The sequence below is a fragment of the Choloepus didactylus genome, chromosome 20 (assembly GCF_015220235.1).
Source record: "Choloepus didactylus isolate mChoDid1 chromosome 20, mChoDid1.pri, whole genome shotgun sequence".
Lineage (NCBI taxonomy): Eukaryota > Metazoa > Chordata > Mammalia > Pilosa > Megalonychidae > Choloepus > Choloepus didactylus.
The window spans coordinates 26,499,335-26,522,080 of NC_051326.1; the positions used below are offsets into that span (position 1 = coordinate 26,499,335).

Consider the following 22,746-nt stretch of genomic DNA (forward strand, 5'->3'; position numbering starts at 1 on the left):
GAGAACTACCCAGCAGGCTTAGTGCAGCTGGGAACCTCAGACCCACCAAATGTAACACAATCTCTTAACAGAGCTCCATCCACCCACAACCACGGATATAGGAATGGATACACTTGTTTTTGCACACACATATATACACACATGCACACACACACTATCCAAGGCCCATCAGGGGCCACAGGTAGGCAGCCAAGAAGTGGCATTGGGCCAAGAACAAAAAAAGGATCTGAAGGCACAACTGGAGTGAGGCCGAAGGCAGACTGATTCCTAGTACGTTTATTGGAACCTTGGTTAAGCGTGAATACTGATCCGAAACTCCCTTCCGCAGCCCAGCCAGCCCCACCGGAGGAGGGATGCAGGGAGCCAATTTCCTTTTTTTTCCCCCATTATAGACAACATTATTAAAAAAAATAAACTTTACAATAATACATTTTCGCTCATCTGTTGGGATATTACTTTGATAAGTTTGTTTCTTAAAAAAAGGAAAGAAAGGGGAAACCACACAATATATGTATATGGATGTGTATATACATATATGTCGAGAAGGAGCCTTGCTATGTACATACAGTTGATGTAGGTCTCAGAAATGAGGAACGAGAAAAGTGAAAAAGAGGAGGAGGGAAGAGAGACAAAGAGAGAGCTAGAGAGAGCAGGGTGCCCCAGGTTCACCCCGACATGGGTCTCTTCTGCCACCCTCAGTGGCCCCTCTCCCTGAAGGGAGACCCACCAAATGGACTCACCAGAAATCAAAAAAAGCCAACAAAAGATCACTTCTATTTGACGTCAAAACTCTTGCCACCAAGGAGCCCCTTGAGCTGATGCCCAAGGTTTGCTACTTGCCCCCATGGGGCTCTCCCAGGCGGACAAAGCTCCCAGACCCTCCTGGAGATGACCCCGTGCCAACCACCACAACCCTCCACGGGCCTCTGTGGGGTTCTCACATGGTGGCAGACCCACCGGGTCCTACACTGCCTGGCCTGGCTGAGGTGGAGAGAGGAAACCAACTCCATTCCTGAAGACAAGGGGAGGTGCTGAAAGCGCCCAGCTGGCATCCCCCGGGGACAGCCTCGTGTCTCTGTCAGGTCTCCAGTGGGCAGCTTGAGAAAGCAGCGGCAACCGTCCTGCCTGAGCCTGCATCGGGCACAGCCACAAGTCCACTCAGCTGCAGGGGTCTCATCTTGGTCTCTTGTGCAGAAGAAACACCCGGAGAAAGTGAAGGATGTTCCTAGACCCTCTTGCTCTCCTTGGTGCTGGGTTTCCCTTGCCAGGAGACCCCTAGTGCCAGCTCTCAAACTGCCCATCTGCTGGCCTGTTTGGTTTAGAAAAACTTCTCCAGAGAAGGAACCTGGGAGGAGGCAAGTTCAGAGACAAGGTGGAAAAAGAAAAACTTTTTTTTTTTTTTTTTGCAAGGTGTGTGTGTGTGTGTGTGTGTGTGTGTCTTTGTGTGTTTCCATTTTTTTCCAGGAGGGTGTTCCTGTTTGTATCGCTTTCAGAAATCTTCCAGCACAGTTCCCGGTGACTACAAGGCCAGGTTCAGCAGCAGGAAGGCGAGGGCGGTCAAGGCAGCCGAGGGTCTGGCTCTGCTGGGGCCTGAGTTAGGTTTGATCACCTTGTTACTCCCTGGGAGGATGTTCGTAGTGAGCTGAGTCCATGGGAGAGGGGGAGACAAAACAAAGAAAGGAACAACAACAACAAGTCAGCAGGATTGGGATAAGGAAAAGAAAAGGCCTCAGCAAGTGGACTCTGTTGACTCAGAGGGACCCTCCTCGGCAGCCTGATGCAGAGCCAGGCGGCCACGGAGCTGGGGTGGGGACGGGAGCAAGAGGGAAAGCTGCGTCCCTTCTGGCTCCGAGGCCTGAGGTCTGGGGGGCAGGGCAGCAGCTCCCGGGGAAACGGGCTGCTCTTCTCAGCATCAGAACTGACCCTCCCAAGTAAGGGTGGGGCTATGAGCTCCACCGAACAGGGAGATCGTGTAAAGATCTCGAGTGGAAGCCACTCCAGGGAGCCACGGAATCTACTGCTTAGAAGAGAGAGAAGAGAGAACCTGCCTTCTCCCTGTTCATAAACTTGTACAGACCCCCCCCCCCACCATCCCGTTCGATGAAATCTTCTGGCACATCTCTATCTAAGCCTCTCTCTCCTTCTGGAGAATCTTACACTTTCTTTTCTTCTCATCTAAGCTATTACCTTGGGTCTATAAGTCATATATCAAATACATATATACTCCTGTGTGAGGGCCCCTTAAAGGAAAGGCCATGCCTTTTCCCATCTCTGTATCTCCTGAACATCATAGGAATCCAGCATATAGTAGGTGCTCAATAAATTTGTCTTGCTGAGTAAGGAAGGCTTGGGAAGGTCTTTGATCCAAGCAGCCACTAGTCTCTCCCCCAAGGGGACAGCCAAGGGCCCGGTGGCAGCCCTACCCGCTCCTACCCTCCCTCCCAGCAGAGTGAGTGAGTGTCTGACCAAAACCAGGTGGGGCCAGAGCTCAGCTGGGTCCAGCCCATGCAATGGGATTTGGGGGCTCTGAATCAAAGGCTCACCTGGGAAAGAGGCCCCTCTTGCCTAGGCTCCTGCTCCACCAAACCCACCCCCACCTGTGCCCCTCACTCACCTCTGTGAAGCACATGCTTAACTCTTTGGAGTTATTGGCCTTCAGCCCCTGCTCCTGTGGGACAGAAGGCACTAGTAAGAATGAGTCACTGGGCTGAGTCTCCGGCCAGGCTTTGTCCAGTGACTCAGACAAGACCAAACACTCTGTGGCCCTGCCCACCACTGTTAGCATCACTGAGCACAAGGTGTGCGGTGACAAGCACTGGCTGAATTCCAACATAGCACAAAGCCCCTGCTCTTTTCTGACACCCTTGGCAATTACATCCGGCCTCCTCCAGGCTCCTAGAACACAAAGTTCAGAACTCTGCTGTCCAATTTACAGCACCGTGTCGTAATAAGCCATTCACATGTCTGTCTACCATACACAGGACCTCAAAGGCAGGAGCTATGTATTCTTTCCCTCGGGCCGAGCACAGTCTGGCTCACAGGAGCAACTCAGAAAATGTTTACCAAATGCATGCATGCTTGCCTGCATGAATGAATGAATGAATGAATGCCACCTATCAGAAATGTCAAGGCCAGCTCCACTTTGTCATGGCTGTTGGAAGGCTATACATTTGGGTTCAGTGGGTAAGAGAGCTGTGACTGATTAGTGAAGTCTGTCACTGGTGCACATTAGGTGGACATCTGGTAGCCATGCCAGGTGTTGGCCATTCCGACTCTAAACAGATGTGCAGCACCTGGGAACTCTGTGGACAAGGTGAAGAATCAGAGAGGAAGGCTGGCTTGGTGGAACTGTTCTCTATCTCTGGAATAGTCACTGGGATGCAGGACCAGAGGGTGTGCATGAAGAACAATCCTTCGTTATCATCATAATAATGCTGATCCATGGCAACAAGCTGGGGGATGCAGGGTTTCTATCCTGGCTTCAAGTGGCTTAGTTCCCAAGGCACTTGTGGGAAGCTCTGGCCACTGGAAGCACCTGAGAAGCCCAAGAAATTATGCCGAAATCACTGCTCTTGGCCAGAAGTACCAATAATCCCTTGGACATCACAGGCAATCTACAGCCCAGGGCATCTGGTCAGCTAAACAAGGCCCCAGCTGTCACGCAGAGACTTCAGCCAAGGGCAGAGTCAACGCTGACGGTGGAGTTACGACTGCAGAGAAGATGAGTGCAGGAAGAATGGGGAAGAATGGAACCGGGGACCCGACCCAGGAAGAGCCTGTTCAAGACACATCACCAGCACCCGGGTCTCCAGGTGCCAAGTTATGGCCCGACCAACCCACCAACCTGCTTCTCTCTGCTCTAAGGCTCTCTGGACCTAGGGGGTGGATTCCACTCCTTGGGATGGAGCAAAACTCTAGCCTGGGCTGTGTGAAGCCACTGCTGCGAACAGAACACACCCAGCCCACCTCGGAGGCTTTCCTGTCATCGCCATCTTCAATCTGACACCCTCCTCCTTTCTTCCATTCACCAATCCTCACTCAGTCTCACTTCCCTGAGCTCCTCCTGGCTTTGCAGGGTCCTCGCCTGTGGTGATCTGTGGCCTGTCGGGGGCCGCCCCACACAGCCCAGCACTGCTTTGTGCTCTAGTCGTTTCAGGATGGTGGGGTTGTCATCACCCTCCCCTCTACCGTAGTGGTCTATGTCTTATTCCTGTGCCCCCTCCCCCCTTACCATGGGCTCACTAAATATGGAGCTTTATGTTTAATCACAGAGGCAGACAGCCCAAGTGGGATTCAAGGTTTACTCCCTCATTTGAACCAAAGCACTTCCATTTTTATTGGTTTCATGTATTATGTTATGTATGAGTTGTGGATGAAATAGTTTTAAAAACAATTCTTCTGTTTTAAAAAAAATAAGGTTTGACAGAGGATCATGATGGCGGAGTGAGAGGCTCCAAGGCTCCACCCACCACAGAAGCTTTGAACAACCAGCAAGAACTGGCAGAAGCCCCTTTCTCAAAGCCCCAGAAAACAGTTTAAAACCTGCAGTACAGGGCGAGCACCAAATCAAGAAAAAGGCCACGGGAATTGTGGGCAGATGGCAGAGTAGGAAGTGCCAGCAAACAGTCCCAACACCAGAGCAGCTATTAACAGGCAGAAACTGTCTGAATCAACTATTTGGAAACTGTGGAGTCCAGCAGAACACTGAACAGCACCCAGGGAAGGGCAGGAGGAAGAGGCTGGTAAATTACAGTAAATACCAGTAAATTGCTCTCTCCACGTGGTGGTTTCCAGCACCCAACCCCCATCCACACAGCAGGCAGCACTGGAGGCAGGCCCCTGGTGCAGCTCGCTGGTGCCAGAAAGGAACGTAAAACTCCACTTCCCCCAGAACCAGGGTGGGCACGGGCCGACTACCGATCATGGCTTTTGATCCCTGGGGGCCGTGCTCTGGTGGGGGCCACTGCTCCAAACAGCCCCGTACAAAGGCGGTGGAGGAGACTTAAAGCCGGTAGCTTCCTCAGAGCTGTGGAGGACAGGTGAGGGGCTGCATTGGCTGGGCAGGTCAAGAACGCACAGCTTTGGGGAGCCATGGAAGACGCCTCTGGCTCTCCAGGGCAGTCTGGAGTTGGCTGGAATTCACTTTGTGGGTCTAATGCAAGGTGTTAATAACAAGGTGGTATATGAGAACACTGTACTTTATGCATGATTTTTCTATAAACCTACAACTTTTCAAATAAATAAAAAAAAAAGAGGAAGAAGAAGGAGGAAGAAAGAAAGAAAAGGAAAAGCCTACCTAAAAGCAGTAGGATCTCATGGCACCTGGCTGGGCCCTCCCCGCAGTGTGGATCCCTAGTCCCACGTCCAGAGGGAGCAGAGTAACCCTCATCCAGCAGCATTTGTCTGGCCCAATCAGGTGGCCTGAGGGACTCATTGTCCCAGAAGCTGCCCTGCATGTAGAAAGCAGCTAACAGAGCTCTCCTACGGAATGCCATGGGAGAAGTCAAGGGATGCCTGGGGCAAGGGATTGCTGGCTATAGGACAGGGCAGTGCCCGAGACCATGAGGAAACGGTTTCCTAGGGAAGAGGGAACAGTTGCAACCATGTAAACAGGAGAATTCCTAGGTCCAAACGCACATGCCTAAGATAAGATGCCTGTGCAGAAAGGACCAGGAAGGCCTCTATACTTTAGCCTGGAGTTATCCTCTAAACTCATTGTATGGATAAGCTCTTAAAGAGAGCACTGCACAGGTCAATCTGAAAAGACTGAGAAAGGCGTTTTCTTTTTTGCCTTCTTTTATTTTTACTGTTGTTGTTGTTTGCTCCTGGCATTAAAGGAAAGCTCTGTCAAAACACTAGGTGGACACAAGCTTAAGGAACAGAAACCTCTGAGTCTAAATTGCAGTGATATATTAAAATATCAAAATATCCAGGTTTCAACAAAAGATTACAAAATGCACAGAGAAACAGGGAGCACTGGCCCAGGCAAAGGAGAAGAGTTAAGCATTGGAAACCATTGATGAGGAGCGTTAGACCTGATCCAAAACATGCTTAAAGAGCTAAAGGAAAATATGAAAGAATAAAGAAAATCAGGAAAATGATAGATGAACACAGAAAATCTCATCAAACAGATGGAAATTAGGAAAAGAAACCAAACAGAGCTAAAAGACCACAGTAACAGAAATTTAAGATTCCCTAGAGGGTAAATCAGCAGATTGCAGCCGGCAGAAGAAAGATTCATGAAGTTGAAGATAAAACTATTGAAATCATCCAGTCTGAGGAGCAGAAAGAGGAAAAATGAACAGAGCCTGAGGAACCTGTGGGCCACCATCAGGTGTAGCAATATATACGCATTGTGGGAGGCCCAGAAGGACACGAGAGAAAGGGGCAGAGAGAATACTCAGAGAAATAATGGCTGAAATTTTCCCATATTTAATGAAAGATATTGAATATACACATCCAAGATGCTCAACGAACTCCAAACAGGATAAACCCAAATAGACCCACACCACTCCATGTTACAGTCAGATTGCTGAATGCCAAGGCTAAAGAGAGGAATTCTGAAAGCCACATGAGAGAAGCAATGTGTCCCATACAAGAGAGCTGCAATAAGGTTAAGTGCCGATTTCTCATCAGAAATCACAGAGGCATTGGGAAGATATATTTTAAGTGCTGAAAGCAAAAACTGCCAACCAAGAATTCCATAACCAGCAAAACTGCTTTCAAAAATGAGGAAGGGATTAAGAAATTTCCAGATAAACAAAAGCTAAAGGACTTCATTACCATTACACCGGCCCTACAAAAATGTTAACTGTAGTTCTGCAAGTTGAAATGAAAGGACGCCAGACAATTGGCTGGAGCCACAGGAAGAAATAAAGCTCTCTGCCAAAGAAAATGACATGGGGAAATATAAATGCCAGTACTATTATATTTTTGATTTGTAATTCCAGTTTTGACGTCCTATAGGATCTAAAAGGCAAATGCATAAAATGTAATGATAAATCAATGGTTCCAGATTTCTAATGTATTAATATGTAATATGTGACAAGAACTACATAAAGATGGGGGGACAGAGGGATATAGTAACATAGTTTATGTATGCTACTGAAGCAAGGTGGTATCAAAGCAAATGAAATTATTATAGATTTAGGATGTCAAATTAAAGCCTCATGGTAAACACAAAGAAAATATTAGAGAATCTGCAAGCTCATAGAGACAGATAGTAGAGGACAGGTTACAGGGAAGGGTGGGGCAATGGGGAATGAATGCAAAATGAGTGTAGGGTTTTTGTTTGGGGTGAAGAAAAAGTTCTATTAATGAATGGTGATGAAAGTAAATACTGCCACATTATGAATGCAATTAATCCCACTGAATGGTATGCTTGGGAGGGGATGGGATGGGAAGAAATTTTGTTGTATATATGTTTCCACAATTAAAAAAAAAAGATAAACTAAAGAGATAATGACAAATGCAATACGTGATACTGGATGGGATTTAAGAATGGAAGATAAAAGGCTCAAAAGGACATTACTGGGACACAAGACAAAACTGGAATGCAGAATACAGGCTTTTTATCGATGTTAAATTTCTTAAATTTGATAACTACACTTAAGGTGATTATATAAGTGAATATCCTTGTACATGGAAATGTTCATGGAAGAATTATGATATGTTCACAAGATGGATAGATAGATAGACACAGACAGACACAGACAGACAAATGACGGATGGATGGAGTGACGCATCAAAGGCAACAAAGTATTAAGAGTTGGTGGATCTGGGCGTCTGGGGGTGGGGAGGTGTTGGAGTTCTCAGTAGGGGTTTTGTATTATTTTTGCAAATGTCTTGTAGGTTTGAAATTATTTCAGGGTAAAAAGTTAAAAAAAAAAAACTCATTGGAAAAAATAAATAAGGTTTAAGAAAACGAACTAGATGTCTTTTAGGGTCCAGCCAGCAACAGCACCTGTGGCTGTGGAGGCAGGTTCTCAGGGAGGCCCAGGAACCCAGGGGCCAGCCCCAGTGGGTGCTAGCACGGCCTCCACAAGGCTACAGCCCAGGGCGACCCCCCAACCTCCACCCCCAGAGAGAGGCAGAGACAGGTACCAAGAACAAAACCTCTTCCAGGGGCCGGCAGCTCAGCCAGGTGTGCGGGGACAACGTGTGAATGTTTGAACATCTGGAGACCAAACAAGGCTTTGACTGGGTTTCACTCCCTCAAGAAGGCAGAGGGCAGGGGATGTTGACAAACATTAGAGAGGAAAAATGAGGGGGAAAAGGGAATGAGGGAAGAGGTCAGACTGAGAGAGAACAAGGTAAAGGGAGAAGCAAAAGAAAAGGAAAAGGCAGCACAGAAGGAGACAGAGAGCACAGGTCAGGACAGAGGAGCAGGGGACAGAAAGAGAGGAGATGCATCCTCTCACCTGGCCCCCATTACCAAGAGAAAGCAAAAACACCTCACTGGGCCTGCCCCAAGGGACACCCAACCCAGGATGGTCTCTGAGAGGAGCCACAGGGACATCTGTGGAATAAAAGGGCTGACCTCAATGAAGATCAAGAACATGACCCCTTCCCCATCCCCCCTGGCGACCCACCATGGGTCCATCACCCACAAAACATGCCTAAGTCCTTCTGGACACACTGACCTTTCAGCTGAGCAGGCCTCAGGCTGACGAGCCACGCAGGGTCAGCACGAGTATATCAGATACCCTCTCATTGTCCTACACTACTTCCCTTAAGTGCTGCGAGAGCTAGCATCTCTATAACGTTCTAGATCTAGGTTCTGTCTTCAGTGACCCATGCCAGCCTTTTTCTCTTTGTGTCCATCCTCACAGGATAACCCTCGATCCAAGGCAGTCTAAAAACAGAGCTAGAAATAGGCCCTGGATGTCCAGAGACCTGGGCTCGAGGCCTGGTTCCACCAATGACCTGGGGCAAGGCCCTTCATCCATCTGGGCCTCAGTTTACTCATATACTGTTGAAGATTAAATGAGACACTGCATGGGATGTGCCAAAGCTCTAAACAAAGATAAGAGAAGCATGAAGCAGAGCCAAGCTCAACTCTGCATCCTAAAGCAGGGTTTGGAAGAAGAGCAGTGACAGGGCAGGAAAGAGGATGGTGAGCGGTCCCCAGGGTCCAGCCTCCTGCTCTGGGCCCTCCCTCCTCCAGCCCTCGTGGCAGCGGTTGACAGCTCAGAGAGCAAAGCGCAGGGAGAAGTCTTGGCCCCAGGGGAACACCTTCCCCTGATTTACAGAAAACACAGAGCAGACAGCAAAGGCTGCAGTGAGCTCCCCGGTGATGCAAACCTGAGGCCCCTAGCCCGGTCCTGACAACAGTCTGGTGACACCAATCAGCTGACCTCCCCTGAAAGTGGCATTGGGGAGGTCAGAGGGAAAGAGCCCCCCACCCCGGGCCAAAACCAGTGGTGGTTCAAATTCACACCTTCATTCCCTCCCTCATCCTTAACTCAGAGATTGCCAAACCCCCCATCCCTCTCCCTCAAAGAATTTCAAACATGAATCCCCTGCCCTCTAGTCGCTCACATCCTAAAGAGAGAAATAAATATCCACACAATCACTTCTACGGCAGTGAAATAAACGGGAGAGGAGGAGAGCCAAGCTGTCCTCCCTGCGAACCCCTCAGGTGGCAGGCTGGCCTCTGAGGCCAGGGTCTCCCCTTAAGGCTGCCCCTGGTGTCTGTGTCACCCCGATTTTCCTGGGTTCCAATAGGATGGGCCCAGGCGGACAGAGTGTGGTTGCCCCAGTCCCTGCCCACTCACCTCCTCATCCCCATCCCTTACTCTGAGCCTCTCATCCCCTGGAGGAAAGCCCAGGTGTGTGGATTTACGGTACCCCAAAAGGCATGGGCCTGGGCTGCTGGGATGGTGGGAAACAGGGTATCTGCATAGCAAATCCCTCCAGATGTGGAGGTGGGTGGGGGGACTTTGTGGGAAGAGCTGGCTCTGTGGGGCACTGCAGGCGGCACTCGGAGACACGAGCTGGGGAAAGGGCCCCGGCATGGAAGGGGTGTTGGCAAAGACAAGGTTCTTCCTTTAATAAATTTCTCCCAGAGAGGCCACTTTGCCCAGGAAGTTGGAATGACGCGACTGTCTTCCTCCTCTGCCACCAGCCCCACCCCGTCTGACAGTTCCCAGAGCCTCATGGGTATGGCCCAAGAGCTAGTGACTAAGACCAGTGTTTTCTCTATGGGAAAACCGGAGGCAAGAGCTGGTCCGCAGGGGTCTAAGTCTCCCTGGCAACGAGGCACAGGTCTCCCAGGGATGAGCCTGGCCCTGGCATCGTGGGATTGAGAAAGCCTTCTTGACCCAAAGGGGGAAAGAGATGAAACCAAATGAAGTTTCAGTGGCTGAGAGATCTCAAATAGAGTCAGAAGATCAATCTGGAGGGTATTCTTAATGCATTATAAAGATATTCCTTTGTAGTTTCTAGTGTATTAGAATAGCTAGAAGGAAATCCCTGAATCTGAATCAAGTAGAGTTGATTCTTGATGATAACTATATAACTATATATAGTTATAACTAAATAACTATATAGCTTTTATCATGGGACTGTGTGATAGTGAAAAGCTGGTGACTGACAATTCCTTTACCCAGTGTCTGGACAAATGAGTAATAAAATAATGACAAAAAAATATATAAATAATAGGAGGGATAAGGGGTATGCGATGGTTTGGGTATTCTTTTTTATTTTTAATTATTTTTTTTTTACTTTTTTTCCTTTATTTTGGAGTAATGAAAAGGCTCAAAAATTGATTGTGGTGATGAATGCACAACTATATGATAATACTGTGAGTCACTAATTACATATTTTGGATGGATTATATGGTGCGTGAGTATATCTCAATAAAACTGCATTTTAAAAAAGAGAGCTGCTCGGCTCTCTCCTGTGTCCTGCTTCTCTTCCTGGCCCCACAGGCAAATCCCGAGTCCCCTCGGCCCCCTCCCTCTGCCCTACCACCACTGCAGGCCCAGCCGTGTCTCCCACCTCCCACTATCGCAAAGATCTTCTAACAATCTCCCTGTCTCTCCAGGCTCTCTCCCTGACCAGTCAATCTCCACCTGCTGTCAGATTCGTCTTCCTAAATCACAATTCTGATCATGACTCGCTCCTGCTCAAAAGCCTCCGGTGGCATCTCAACACTTTCCGGTGCCAATCTGCCCATCAGGCTTTATTTCTCACCCCTCTCCTTCGCATGCACATACTTTGTTTTTCCTGCCCAAACCAAGGCTTGCGGGCCCTCTCCATCAGGGGCTGGCCAACTTTCTGTAGCAAGGATGACAGGAAATGTCTTAGGCTTTGCTGGCCATATACTCTCTGTCATAATTACTCAACTCCGCCTGTAGCACACAGACAATGTGGAGACAATAGAGTGGGTGTGTTCCAACAAAACCTTTTTTATACAAACAGGCAGCAGACCAGATGTGGCCAGCAGTCCACAGTTTGTTGACCCAACTCAACATGCTCTATGCTTTCCTGACTCCTGTTTGTCCCTCTGCCCCCGACACCCTCACCCCCTCCAACGCCAATGCCACATCTCCACATATTCACACACATTCTCACAAGTCTCCCTATTCTTCCAGACCTGGCAGCAGGTTTTTACCTTGTCCATGAGTCCTTGGCTTCCGCTCCCAGCTCAAAGCAGTCCCTCCCTCCTCTGGACACCCCATAACACTTTATTGGTTCTCTTGGCAGGCCACTCCTTTCTCCCCTAATCATCTGAGCATGTGTCCTGCCCATCCTATGGTATGAAGACTAGAGTTCCAGCCCACTAAGATTCTTAGCCTCGGTGCCTGGAATGTATGTTGAAAAAATGAAATGAATGAAGGAATGCATGGATGGATAAACAAATGAATGACTACAACAGAGAGCTGGAGGGAGGGAAGGAGAAAAGCGATGTATTCCAAGAAACAAACGAGTGTCTCTCAAAGCTTTGAAACCAGCCATATCTATGTCTAATAGACACCCCAACACACTGACCTGTCCTCGCGGCACCCACACCTAACATCCATGGACTTGTGCGACAGGTGGGGACTCACCAAGGGACCAGACAGGGAGAGGAGGGAGGGGGAACTGGCTGCCGATCTACTGCAGGTGGGTGGTGAGGTGGCCTTGTGGTGTCCCACTCAAAACTCATTTTTAATTCTACCCCCAAGATGTGACCGCAGTGTCGAGGGTAAGAGCAGGAACTGGGCTGGTGGACAGATGACATGTTGTTGTGGCTCCCCAGGACCACAGGGAAAGCTTAGATTCAGTGGATCTGATGGGGCCCTGCAAACTGGCCTTCTGAGCCCAGAATAAGCAAGGGGAATGTCAAGGATACTGGAAACAGACTATGCCCAGGGAAGCACTAATCCGGTCGTCCTCCCAACCCCACTGCACACCTGCTCCAGCCCCAGCACGTTACCAAAGAGCCTTCTAACCAATCTTTCTGCATCTTTGATAGAAAGATTCCTTCACCACACACACAGAGGGCCCCCGATAAATATCTATGGGATGGAGGAATGCTGAATAAACAGTTGCTTGCAAGCAATGACAAGGACCCTGTTCTGGAAGAGGAGTAAGTTCCAATAAAGCAAATAAATTCAGGACTCTTGATCCTTTTGTTCAGCTTTTGTGGAGGACCAGCTAAATGCCAGGCATGGTGCACTTGGTCATACAGGGTTAAAGAGACGAGCAAGACATGGTCCCTGTTCTCAAGGACTCTCGCCTAGCAGGGAGGGGAGAGGGCAACACATCAAGATGGGGGCTCAAATGAGGCCAAGTGGGAGCCCAAGCAACTTTGCCTGGACAGAATCAGGGAAGGCCACACCAAGAGGGTGGTGATGCTTGAATGGGATTCAATGGCAGGGAGGGGAAGAGAGGGGAAGAAAAGGCATTTCGGTGACAGGGATGGACAACACAAGGCCTGGCATCATGCTTGCCCCAGCACTCAGGCTGTACCATGGCACCTCGCTGGGCCTCAAAAACACAGGGCCTTAGATCAGTGTCCAAGGATGACCTGTCTCCCACAGATCCCTCAGTCAGACCCGTAGGAAAGAGGGAAGGGCATGGCAATCCACACAAGGTATATGGGCAGGGCCTGGGAGAGTCCACTCTGCAGATCTCGCCAGGCCTTCTCCAAGTTCCATAGAGCCAGGAGGGCAGGGCGGTTCCCAGGGAGGACACAGCCGGGAGTAGAAGCACACAAGAGCAAACTAGCGGCAGCACCAAAGACCCAGCATGGCACCCCAAGTAGGCCTAGGCTCAGCTGGCTCCTCTAGGGTGTCCACAGACACCCACAGCTCTGATCAGCAGGCCCACAATGGGGACAAGAGTTCCTCCAGTCCCATGCCCCACTCCCACCATGGGAATGTTCTTTCTGGGGGAGCAGATTTGGAGGAGGAGGCAGCTCAGTGCAGCCAGAAGAGAATGGAAGGCTGAGATTCCTGACCTTGCTCAGCCACCAATCGGCTGTGTGGCTGTGGACAAATTACTGTCCTCCCTGGGCCTCAGGTCCCTCAGGTTGGGGAAGAAGATCTCAGAGAGTCCTTTGGGTCCTAACACCCAGTTGCTCATGGCAGGTGCCTAACTAGCTGTCCTCTCTTGATCAGTGAAGGGGGTCCCTAGAAGCTTCCCCAAGGCTCCAGGAAGTGTTGAGGAAGACACAGATAAGTAGAAGGATCTTGTCTGTCTCTCTGGGGCTGTCTGGGGTGCACAGCCTCCCCCCACCCTCCTCCTGTCCAGGTCTCAGCTTCCTTTCTCTGTCCTCACTCAGGGACTTCCTTCTGTAGCCACGGGTTCCCCAAATTCCTGAAGGCCCCTCAACACTCCCCACAGAGCCATCCAATCAGAGACATTCGAATCTAGCAGAGTTGGGGAGGGGAGGGACAAAGCACCCAGGGCAGCGCCCAGTTGAGCTGAGGAGGGACTAGGGCTTATTCACGCCATAAACCCAGCACCTGGCACCGAGCAGATCATAATTAAAACAGAATCAGGAGTCGTTGTCCCAACCCCCCACTCCACTTCTGTGGAAAAGGAACCTGGGGACCGATGGGGGTGGGGCCCTGTCTCTCTTCCTTCCCTCCTGGGATGGCCGTTCCTGGCTGCCCACCCCCACCACCACCACCACCACCACAACACACACACACTGCAGGGCCACAGAGTGACTCAGTCAAGAGGCCCAGAGTAGACAGTCATTGGGGCCAGGCCTGTGGGCGCCAACCGCCAGGGAGCCTCCGCAGCCCCTGGGATTAATGACACTGAGCAATTGTGCCGTGTTTTTCAGTTAACGATGCACTTTCCCAAACATTATCTCACAAACAGATCATCCATTATCTATTGGAATCAAACCAAAATTAAGACAAGTCTCCCAACAGTGAGTCTGGAGAAAGCCAGGCCGGGGCTAACAGAAACCAAGCAATGGTTCAGCAAACTGATGAGGGGAAAGAGAATACAAAGTGAGTCTTCAGAGTCATCAAGCACTGAATGGGGAAGGGGGGATCAGGCATGAAGCTACGGCTTTGAACTTCTCTTTGCCCATGATGAATCACAGTGAGAACCTTGGAAGAGGATCTGCAGCCATCTACTAAGTAAGCATCCCCCCACGTGAGCCTTCCCAGAGGGGCTGGGGAAGAACCAGTGGCAGGTGGGAGGGTGGGGGGAGGTCCCAGAGGGACATGCAGACCACACCAGAGCAGCTGGCATGGTCACCCGACAGGCGGCCCAGCCCTGACGGCCGCGCTGCCCACCACTCTAGCATGAAATTGAGCTGGAGACTGAGAGTGGAACAGAACCCCAAGCTCCACACCAGGAGCCACTCAAGCAGGCCCAGTGTAATCAGGAGCTGTCCAAGGGTGACACTGGCACCGTGCCCCTAACCGGGAGGGCCGACCTAATGGAGGGTAGCAAGGGCATGGAAAAGGCCCCAAGCTGAGCCCTACATGAGGGCGCTGAGAGGTCAGCTGTTACAGAGCAAGGGACCCCACCAGGGCAGGGAAGGGGAAGTGAGATGGGGGCTCCCTAACCATGTCCTTGTCCTTGTCCTAACATCACAATTGCCCACAGTGATCCCATGAGCCCACCACCCATTCAGACCGCCTCACACGCACCCAGGCCTCATTCCCACCCCTGCACCTATGCTTCAGCTGTGCCCCCTAAGTCTGTACTTCAAACCCCACCAATCCTTCTCGGGTAACTCAAGTCCCTATGCCTGCCTGAAATATCCTTCTCTACCCCACCACCCAAGACCTCACTGTTCCCTCTTCCTCTGGTGTCCCTGATATTCTACATTAGGTTCTACCTTAAATTCTTCGTTCTAGATATATATGTGTGTGTGCATGGGTATGCGTCTATAGTCTGTCTAGAACCAAGCGCTCAAGCACAGAACCTAATGTAGTAAAGAGTGTGACAGAAGGGCAGGATAGCTCAGCAGGAGGCAGGCTGAGCGGATGCCCCGTGAGATGCCTCCATGGCGCCACAGGTATGCATGGACCACGGTCCTGAGCTGATGCCTCGTTAATTGTCTGTTCCCCACAAGACCATAAGGACCATAAAACTCAGGACTGTGTCTGCCTTATCCACCATGTATCCCTACCACCGAATGTAAGACTTGCACACACTAGGTGGATGGATGGACGGACAGACGGATGGATGGATGGATGGATGGATCAATAGGCAGGATGGATGGACAGACAGACAAATGAATATCATGGGCTGTGGAATCAGAAGCAAGTTTTAAATTTGATTCCACCAGTAGCCATCTGTGTGACCTTGGGTATGTCACCTCATCCCTCTGGGTCAGTTTCCTATGAGTAAAACAAGAATCCTAATACCTTATAGTTGTCAGGATTACATGAGAAAGGTACTAAGCCTACTAGCAAACTCCTTAGTATTTAGCAGATGGTTGGTAAATGGTAACCATTATATTTCTCTTGTACCCTCATGGTAACTAGTACTATACTGTGATATCACAGGTGCTTAATACCTGTGAGATGAATGCCTAAATGAATGAACACATGAAAAACTACCCCAGACCAGCTCTTCCATGCTCTTGGGTCCCTGATGCAAAGGGAGGAACTTCAGAGCCCCCCGCCCCAGCCCAGTCTGCTGTTCAGTAATTTCCCACACCCCGGCTGATACCACACGTTTCCCCAGCTGCAGAGCCAAGCCCCTCACCTGGACAGATGTGCACGTGGTGATGGCACTTGTCCCCAGGTTGGTGCTATCACTGAGGTCATCTGGCAAAGAAGGAGTCTTCTCCACCCGAGGCGCCTGGGTGGCCTGGAATGAGGGGTTCTTAGGGGACAGGTTCACATCTGTGCCATTGCCAAAGGCCTGGATGGCATTCCCTGTGCGGGAGAGAACAGACACATGCAGAGAAATCAGGGGCTTCTTCCCCTGCCCCCAACCCTGACAAATACCTTCCCTGTAACAGCCCAGAAGCTGGGGACAGAGTGGAACGTGCCCAAATTTAGCTCTGCTAAAGCCCTTCCAGGTAACTACATGGCGATCACATCTAGAGGAAATGGCAAGAGAGAGGTTGGAAAAGACAGAGAAGCCAGAATAGAAAGAAACACACATGATGAGGATGCAGAAGAGAAAAGGGAGAGAAAAAGAAGAAAATGGGAGGCCCAGAGGAGCAGGCCACGCCGAGGCTGGTGAGGGCCACCTTCCCCGAGGCAGTCAGTGCTGCAGACCCCATCCTCAGAACCTTCCCCACCCTCCGGCTCAAGTCCCCCAACCCGAAACCTGTTAGTCGTCCATGACACCACCCAAACCACCCACTTGCAGTCAACTGAGCCTACCTCCTAAAGTTCTCTCCACACATCTCTCTTCTCCATCCTCCCTCCCCCTGCTCTGCCTCACGGCCCTTTCCCATGAACAGCTTCTACAGCCTTCTGACCGGATTCTTTGTGTTGGGTCACCCATCAGACCCACAGCCCCCACCCCCACTCCTCCACACCCCAACCAGAGGGAGTTGACTCAAATGCAGATCTAACCATACCACCTGCTTAAACCCCTTCAAGGACCCCACCTCTGCCACCACCTGCAGGACCATAAAATCCTAACTCCTTCAGGTCTGCAAGGCTCTTTCAGGAGGACTCACCTGCCTGTCCAAATAACTCTCTCACTCTCCTCATCTTCAGTGCTACAGCCAGGCTAAATGTTTGTGTTTCCCGCAGCCCACCATGGTCTCCCATGGAGCCCTGTACCTCGGCTGATGGTGGACCAGAATGCCCTTCCTGCTCTTCAACTGACCAGTACCCAACTAAACATCAGGGGATAATCCTCTGAGAAACCTTCAGGGCCTTCCTCCTCCAGGTCGAGCCGGTCATTCCCACTCTGGATTCCTAACGACCCCTGTGCACACTACTGCCCTAGCACTGTGAGCCCCCTACTGTGACCACCGACCCGCCCCTGATGAGACCTCCATCAGACCACAAGTGCCTCAATGATAGGGATTGCAGCTTTTATCTCTGAATCTCCAGTGCCATACAAGAAGGAAGGCAGGCAGGCTGGCAGGACATATGGAAGGATAGAAAGAAGACAGGAGGGAAGGTAAAAGAGAAGTAGTCTTCAGGTTGTGGGGTACAATGGGTGTCAGACCGGAAAAGATCAAAGGCAGAGTCGGACAATGGCTACCCTCTCTCTCTAGCCTTTGGATCAGGAATTTGATGACTTGAAAATAAAGTCACCACTTCCAAGGGGAAACAGATTCCTTAAAGAGAAGTGACAGATGCTGGGGAGCCTCACAAGAGGGCTCAATCTCCAAAGGAACCTGGCTGAAACTGTCAGGATAACAGACCAATAATCTCCGGCCTTGACTTGACAGTTTCAAGGCTTCCAGTGGTAAACTGAGGCTGACAGTTCCAGTGTGAATCTCCAAGAGCACAGAAACCAAGGTCCCTGTAGGCCACACCCAAAGTGGAGAAGTACCATATCTGTCAGTGGCCATCACAAAGGAGAATGGTTAGGGCAGATTCCTGGGCCACTCCTGGGGTTGGAGGGGCTGGAGGGGCTTCTGGGGACGGGGAGAACATTCCAGGACTTACGGAGACACGGGTTCTCAGTGAAGTCCCTGAGGAACTTCTCACACTCCTCCTCCATGTTGCCACTCCCACGACAACTGCACCAAGGGGAAACCACGATGCCAGTGGGGCTGGAGTCCACGTAGTTGGGTGTCATGTCAAACCCTGGGCAGGGAAGAAGGGGAGAGGAAGGAGAGAAGAGGAGTAGGTCTCTCACTTTGGGCCCCCAGATCTCAGGCCCAGCAGGACAGAAGCCTGGTACCACCCTCCCACTCACCTCCAAATACACACACATCCCAACTCATAATCCCAATTCTGAGCTTTGCTATCCCAATGATCACGGGGGTCAGCAGGGGCCAGAGGGGCACGAGGCATAAAGGATACTGGGCTCCTCATCACTGGGAAGGCAGAGAAGATCCCAGGAGCCCTTTTCCAGAGCGTGGGCCCTTGCTTTCTCCTTCACTAACAAGAAGAGTGTATGTTCTAGAGTCAGGGAGACTTTTTTGGATCCCAGTGCCAATATTTACTAGCTGGTTGAACATGGGCAGGTTACCCAACTTCTCTAAGCCTCAGTTTCCTCATCTGTAAAATGGAGATAACAACATCTCCCTAGTTAAGAGCTAGCATGAGAATTAAATAAGACAGTCCACGTAAACTGCTAAGGACGGTACCTGGAATGTCCTAACCATGCAAGAAATGTTACCTTTTCTTATTATTTCAAAAGCCTTGTAAGGCCACAGGGCCCCTCCTCCCCCATGATAAATAGCTGGACCCTCCTCCTCAATTAAGAGCTGGCTTGTCCTCTGGGTTCCCATCGTAGATCTATCTGTTTCTGTAGCAGAGAAGGGCAAACTCAGGCTGTCTCCATCCACTGGTCCAGAGCCTGGACTCCGCTCTGCCCACCGAGATCGGGGCAGCAGGGAGCCCCTGTGACCCCAGGCGCACAGGGGAGAGGCTTACCAATCAAGCCGGCATAGGAGCCCAGACACGCCTGGTAATTGTCCGCAGGGCAGCTGGTGAGTGTCTGGTGGGAGGCTCGACAATTGGCGTGGAAGTCCGCCAGCCGGGACCTGACGTCGGGGAGAAGACCCAAAGGAGAAAACGGAGTTTAGTCTGGCTGTGTCACTGCCTTCCTCCACACAGCCAGTGGCACGGCATCTTCTCCCTGTGGCTTCCAAGGGCAAAGGAAGCAGGGAAGAGGGAGGGCAGGAGAGAGGGGGCAACCAAGTCTTAAGGGGACAGGGGTCTTGCCTGCCCCACCAGGCTGTGAGTGCCTCAATGACAGAGACTTCCCAGAATGCCAGGCACAGAGTGAGGCTTCAGAAATACCCAAAGACCAACTGACGAAAAGGACTCAAAGACACATGGAAACGTTGCACTTTAAGGATCCTTTGATCAGAGGAACATACAAAGGACCTGGGTGGGTTTGCAAAGAAAGCCTGGGACCACGGGAGGAGGCCTGGTCTCCATCTCCTGCTCAGCCACGCTCCCGGGGTGACCCTGCCCAAGCCCTTCCACACAGCTCTCTTCCCCTCTGCAGAATGGGTTCGACAATACTTGCCCCAGCAAGTGGGATCTGACTGAGGATCAAGGGAGCCGGCAGCCCCCAGGGAGGTAAAAGCAGCGAGTCCTTGAGGGGAGACACTCTTGTGGCCATTACTGATCAGTTTCTTTTGCATCGAGTCAGAGTAAAGCCTTCTCTGCCATCCCTGCTCCACCTTCCCCAGTCCCACTGGGCAGAATCAGCCTCTCCCTCCCCTGAGTGTCCACCACACTTCACCATCGCCCAATTCCTCAAGGCTAGCACTTAACACGTTGCCTCCCAATCACTAGTTCACAATTCTGGGCTCCCCCTAGACCAAGAGGTGCTTGAAGGCAGGCACTGACTCAGGCTGTCACCCGAGTGCCCAGCTCAGGACCTGGACACGGAGGGTTCTGTGAATCACAGGGCACCCAAGTCCAGCATGCAGGACAACTGCTCCTCCTTCTTCCTCCTGCCCTAGTGCCCTGGCACACACACAGACTATCACCATCTGCCCAGGATGGGCGAAGACACTGCCCTTTCCACCATGTACATAACACTAAGAATCACCCCTTCTAGGTTAGTGCCCTTTACTGCAGGTATCATTTCATTGGGTCTCACAGCAGCTCCAAGAAGCAGTGGCAATGCCTTGTTCAGCGATATTGTCCAATGACTGACATAGTAGGACCTCAATAAATATATGGCAACCCAATGAGTCAGCTATGGAGGACGAGAACCCAGGTTATCTAAATCCCTCACCCATGCTCTTTCCACACCGTAAGGCCGTCTCACAAGACCAGCCCAAACTTAACCACAAATTCAGTTCCTCAGAGTTCTCCACTACAACTTTGACTCATTTGAGAAAGGAAGAGATAGACAGAGAGACGGACAAGAGATCAGGAGGGACTGGTGCCTGCTGAGAGAAGAATCTCCACAAAGCACGTACAAGGGCAGCGGGGTGAAGACACCTGGACGTGCCCTTCTGACCCCCCATCTTGTGTCCCCACCCCCACACTGGACAAATTCTGGTTTGCCTGTCAGCCCCACGGCCCTAAGAATAGGGATCTAAGTGAAGGAGGAAACCCCCTGGAAGGATTTGGCGCCAAGGAGGCCTTGTGTCCCAGGTCCCTTCAGACCACCATGGAAGCAAGGGATGGGAATTGAGGGAGCACAAGCACCAAACTAGAAGTCAGGAGATGGGCGTTCTCAGTCTAGCTCTGCCCCTGACTCATTGGGTGGCCTTGGGTGAGTGCCTTAATTCTCTGGGACTCTCTGATTTGGTTATTTATCAAATTAATAAAGAGCAATCTTTGTTTACAGTTTAAAAGGTACTTTCAAATCCATCTCTTGTCACTTAATTCTCATAAAAAATCTGAGCACTGACAGTTATTATTATTACTCCATTTTAGAGATGAGGACGCCGAACCCCAGATAAGCTAAATAACTTGCTCAATATCACAGAGCTACTGAGCAGTGGAGCCAGGACCCAACCCAGGACTTCCAGCACATTCCGACAGACCCCACTGCTCCCAGTCAAGGGGGCGAGACCCACAGGGCTTTAAAGGTCCTTCCAGAGCCAGAATTCTGCAGCTCAGGAGAATTAAATGTGTCTTCTCTGGGAAAAGAACAGGAAATCTGAAGTACTTCTGCCCTCCCTCTACCCCCTCACCACCGAGCTTCAAAGAAGGGGAAAGCAGCATGTCCAACCAAGCCTTCATCCCCTTCAGAAGATTTTCTATTGCGTGGCAAAAACCAGCCTCCCATCCCACCCTCCAACCCAGCCTCACCTATACGAATGAGAGAAAGTGCTGTGAGAGGATGGATGGGGGGTGGCCGCTGCCCACTCCCCAGACCTCCAGAGACCTGCAATGTGGGCTGAGAGAAAACAGGGACTTCAAGAAGTAGAGGGAATTTGGAGGCCAAACAAAACAAAAACTCCCTAAGCACCTTCAAAGACTTCATTATTTGCTTTGGCCAAATGCCCACCCCAGAAGTAGCCAAGGGGACATTATCAGGACCCAACACCGAGGAGGGCTGCAGGTGAGCACAGAAAGCTAGAATCAAACTCATACAGGGTGTGGGGTAGCAATCTGCTAGATCATGAGCAGACCATGAGTTACCATCTTCTCCCCACCACAGGGGCTTCCAAATCCCATCTCTCAGCTGAAAACTAGGAGCCCTTCCAACACTACCTGGCCCTCTTCCCTCTTATGGCCTCCCCAAGGCTCACCCAGTCTCTCCCCATGAAGCCCTTTCTGAGCACCCCAGCCATGTGGATTTCTCCATCTCTACATTCCAACTACACACATAGTGTGAACCAGGCAATTTAACACTTAATTGCACAGGAGCTTACTGCTATTGCCCTGTTTGGTCTCTCCAACTAGAACATACATTCCTAGAGTGGCAGGCTCTAGTCATTTCTTCATCTGTATCCTCCATAGCCCCTCTGGGCAGGGGAGAGGCGGTAGATATCCATTCATCCAGTCCTCAAATACGTACGAAGCCCCACCATGTGACTGATAGATGAAGGGATGGGAATGGCATGCTCAGCAATGCAAAGTCAGAGGAAACCCCAGCTATTGGGGTCTGGGTGGCATGGCCGCCATCCCAGGGTCCCATTCCAAGGTCTGAGTGAGAAGCCACTGTTGGGTTCTCTTCCTGGGAGGAGCACACTCTTCCCTACAACAGCCTCCAGGGTTCGGGCTCTATCTGCAGTCATCAGTCGCCTCCCAGACAGCTCCAATCCCAGCCCCGTGCCCAGGCGGCCTCACATCCCTGCTGCAATGTCAGTTCTCCACTCCCTGGACGTGGCGACCCTGAGGACTTTGACTGGCCTCACCATCCTCAACAGGCCACTGGGCCCCAGAGGCTGGAGACAGAGTGAAGGATGAACAAGGATAACAGGTTTACTGCTGCTGCAAAGGCCTTTGGGGAATCCAAAATATTCCCCCTAATGGCCCACAAAGAAAAGCAATGCCATCAGGAGGAGAGGTGGAAGCAAAGGAAGCAGGTCAGGAAATAGAAGGTGAAAGAGTTAAGAACCCAGGTGGAGCTGGCCAGTGGGAATTCTCAGTGACTGAGGGGAAGGGAGCAGAACCCAGTTGCTCAGAGCGGAGGTGGCATCACGTGGTCAAAGAACCCCGGCTCTGTTGGTCTCACTTGTGGGCTGTGTGACCCTGCTCAAGCCTGTCATGTCTCTGG

At 50.8% G+C, this 22,746-nt stretch overlaps 1 protein-coding gene across 2 annotated transcripts in view; it reads right to left on the minus strand.

The window, feature by feature from the left end:
- Positions 1-239: 239 nt before the first annotated feature.
- GFRA2 (GDNF family receptor alpha 2) overlaps positions 240-22,746 on the minus strand; it is a 93,848-nt gene continuing 71,341 nt past the window's right edge. For both annotated transcript variants that reach the window (XM_037813324.1, XM_037813323.1), the window contains 5 exons: positions 18,984-19,093; positions 18,048-18,188; positions 16,171-16,343; positions 2,615-2,668; positions 240-1,642 (listed from right to left, as the gene is read on the minus strand). In XM_037813324.1, the coding sequence (XP_037669252.1) occupies positions 1,520-1,642; positions 2,615-2,668; positions 16,171-16,343; positions 18,048-18,188; positions 18,984-19,093 (601 nt within the window). In that variant the 3' untranslated portion in view covers positions 240-1,519. The remainder of the gene's footprint in view (positions 1,643-2,614; positions 2,669-16,170; positions 16,344-18,047; positions 18,189-18,983; positions 19,094-22,746) is intronic.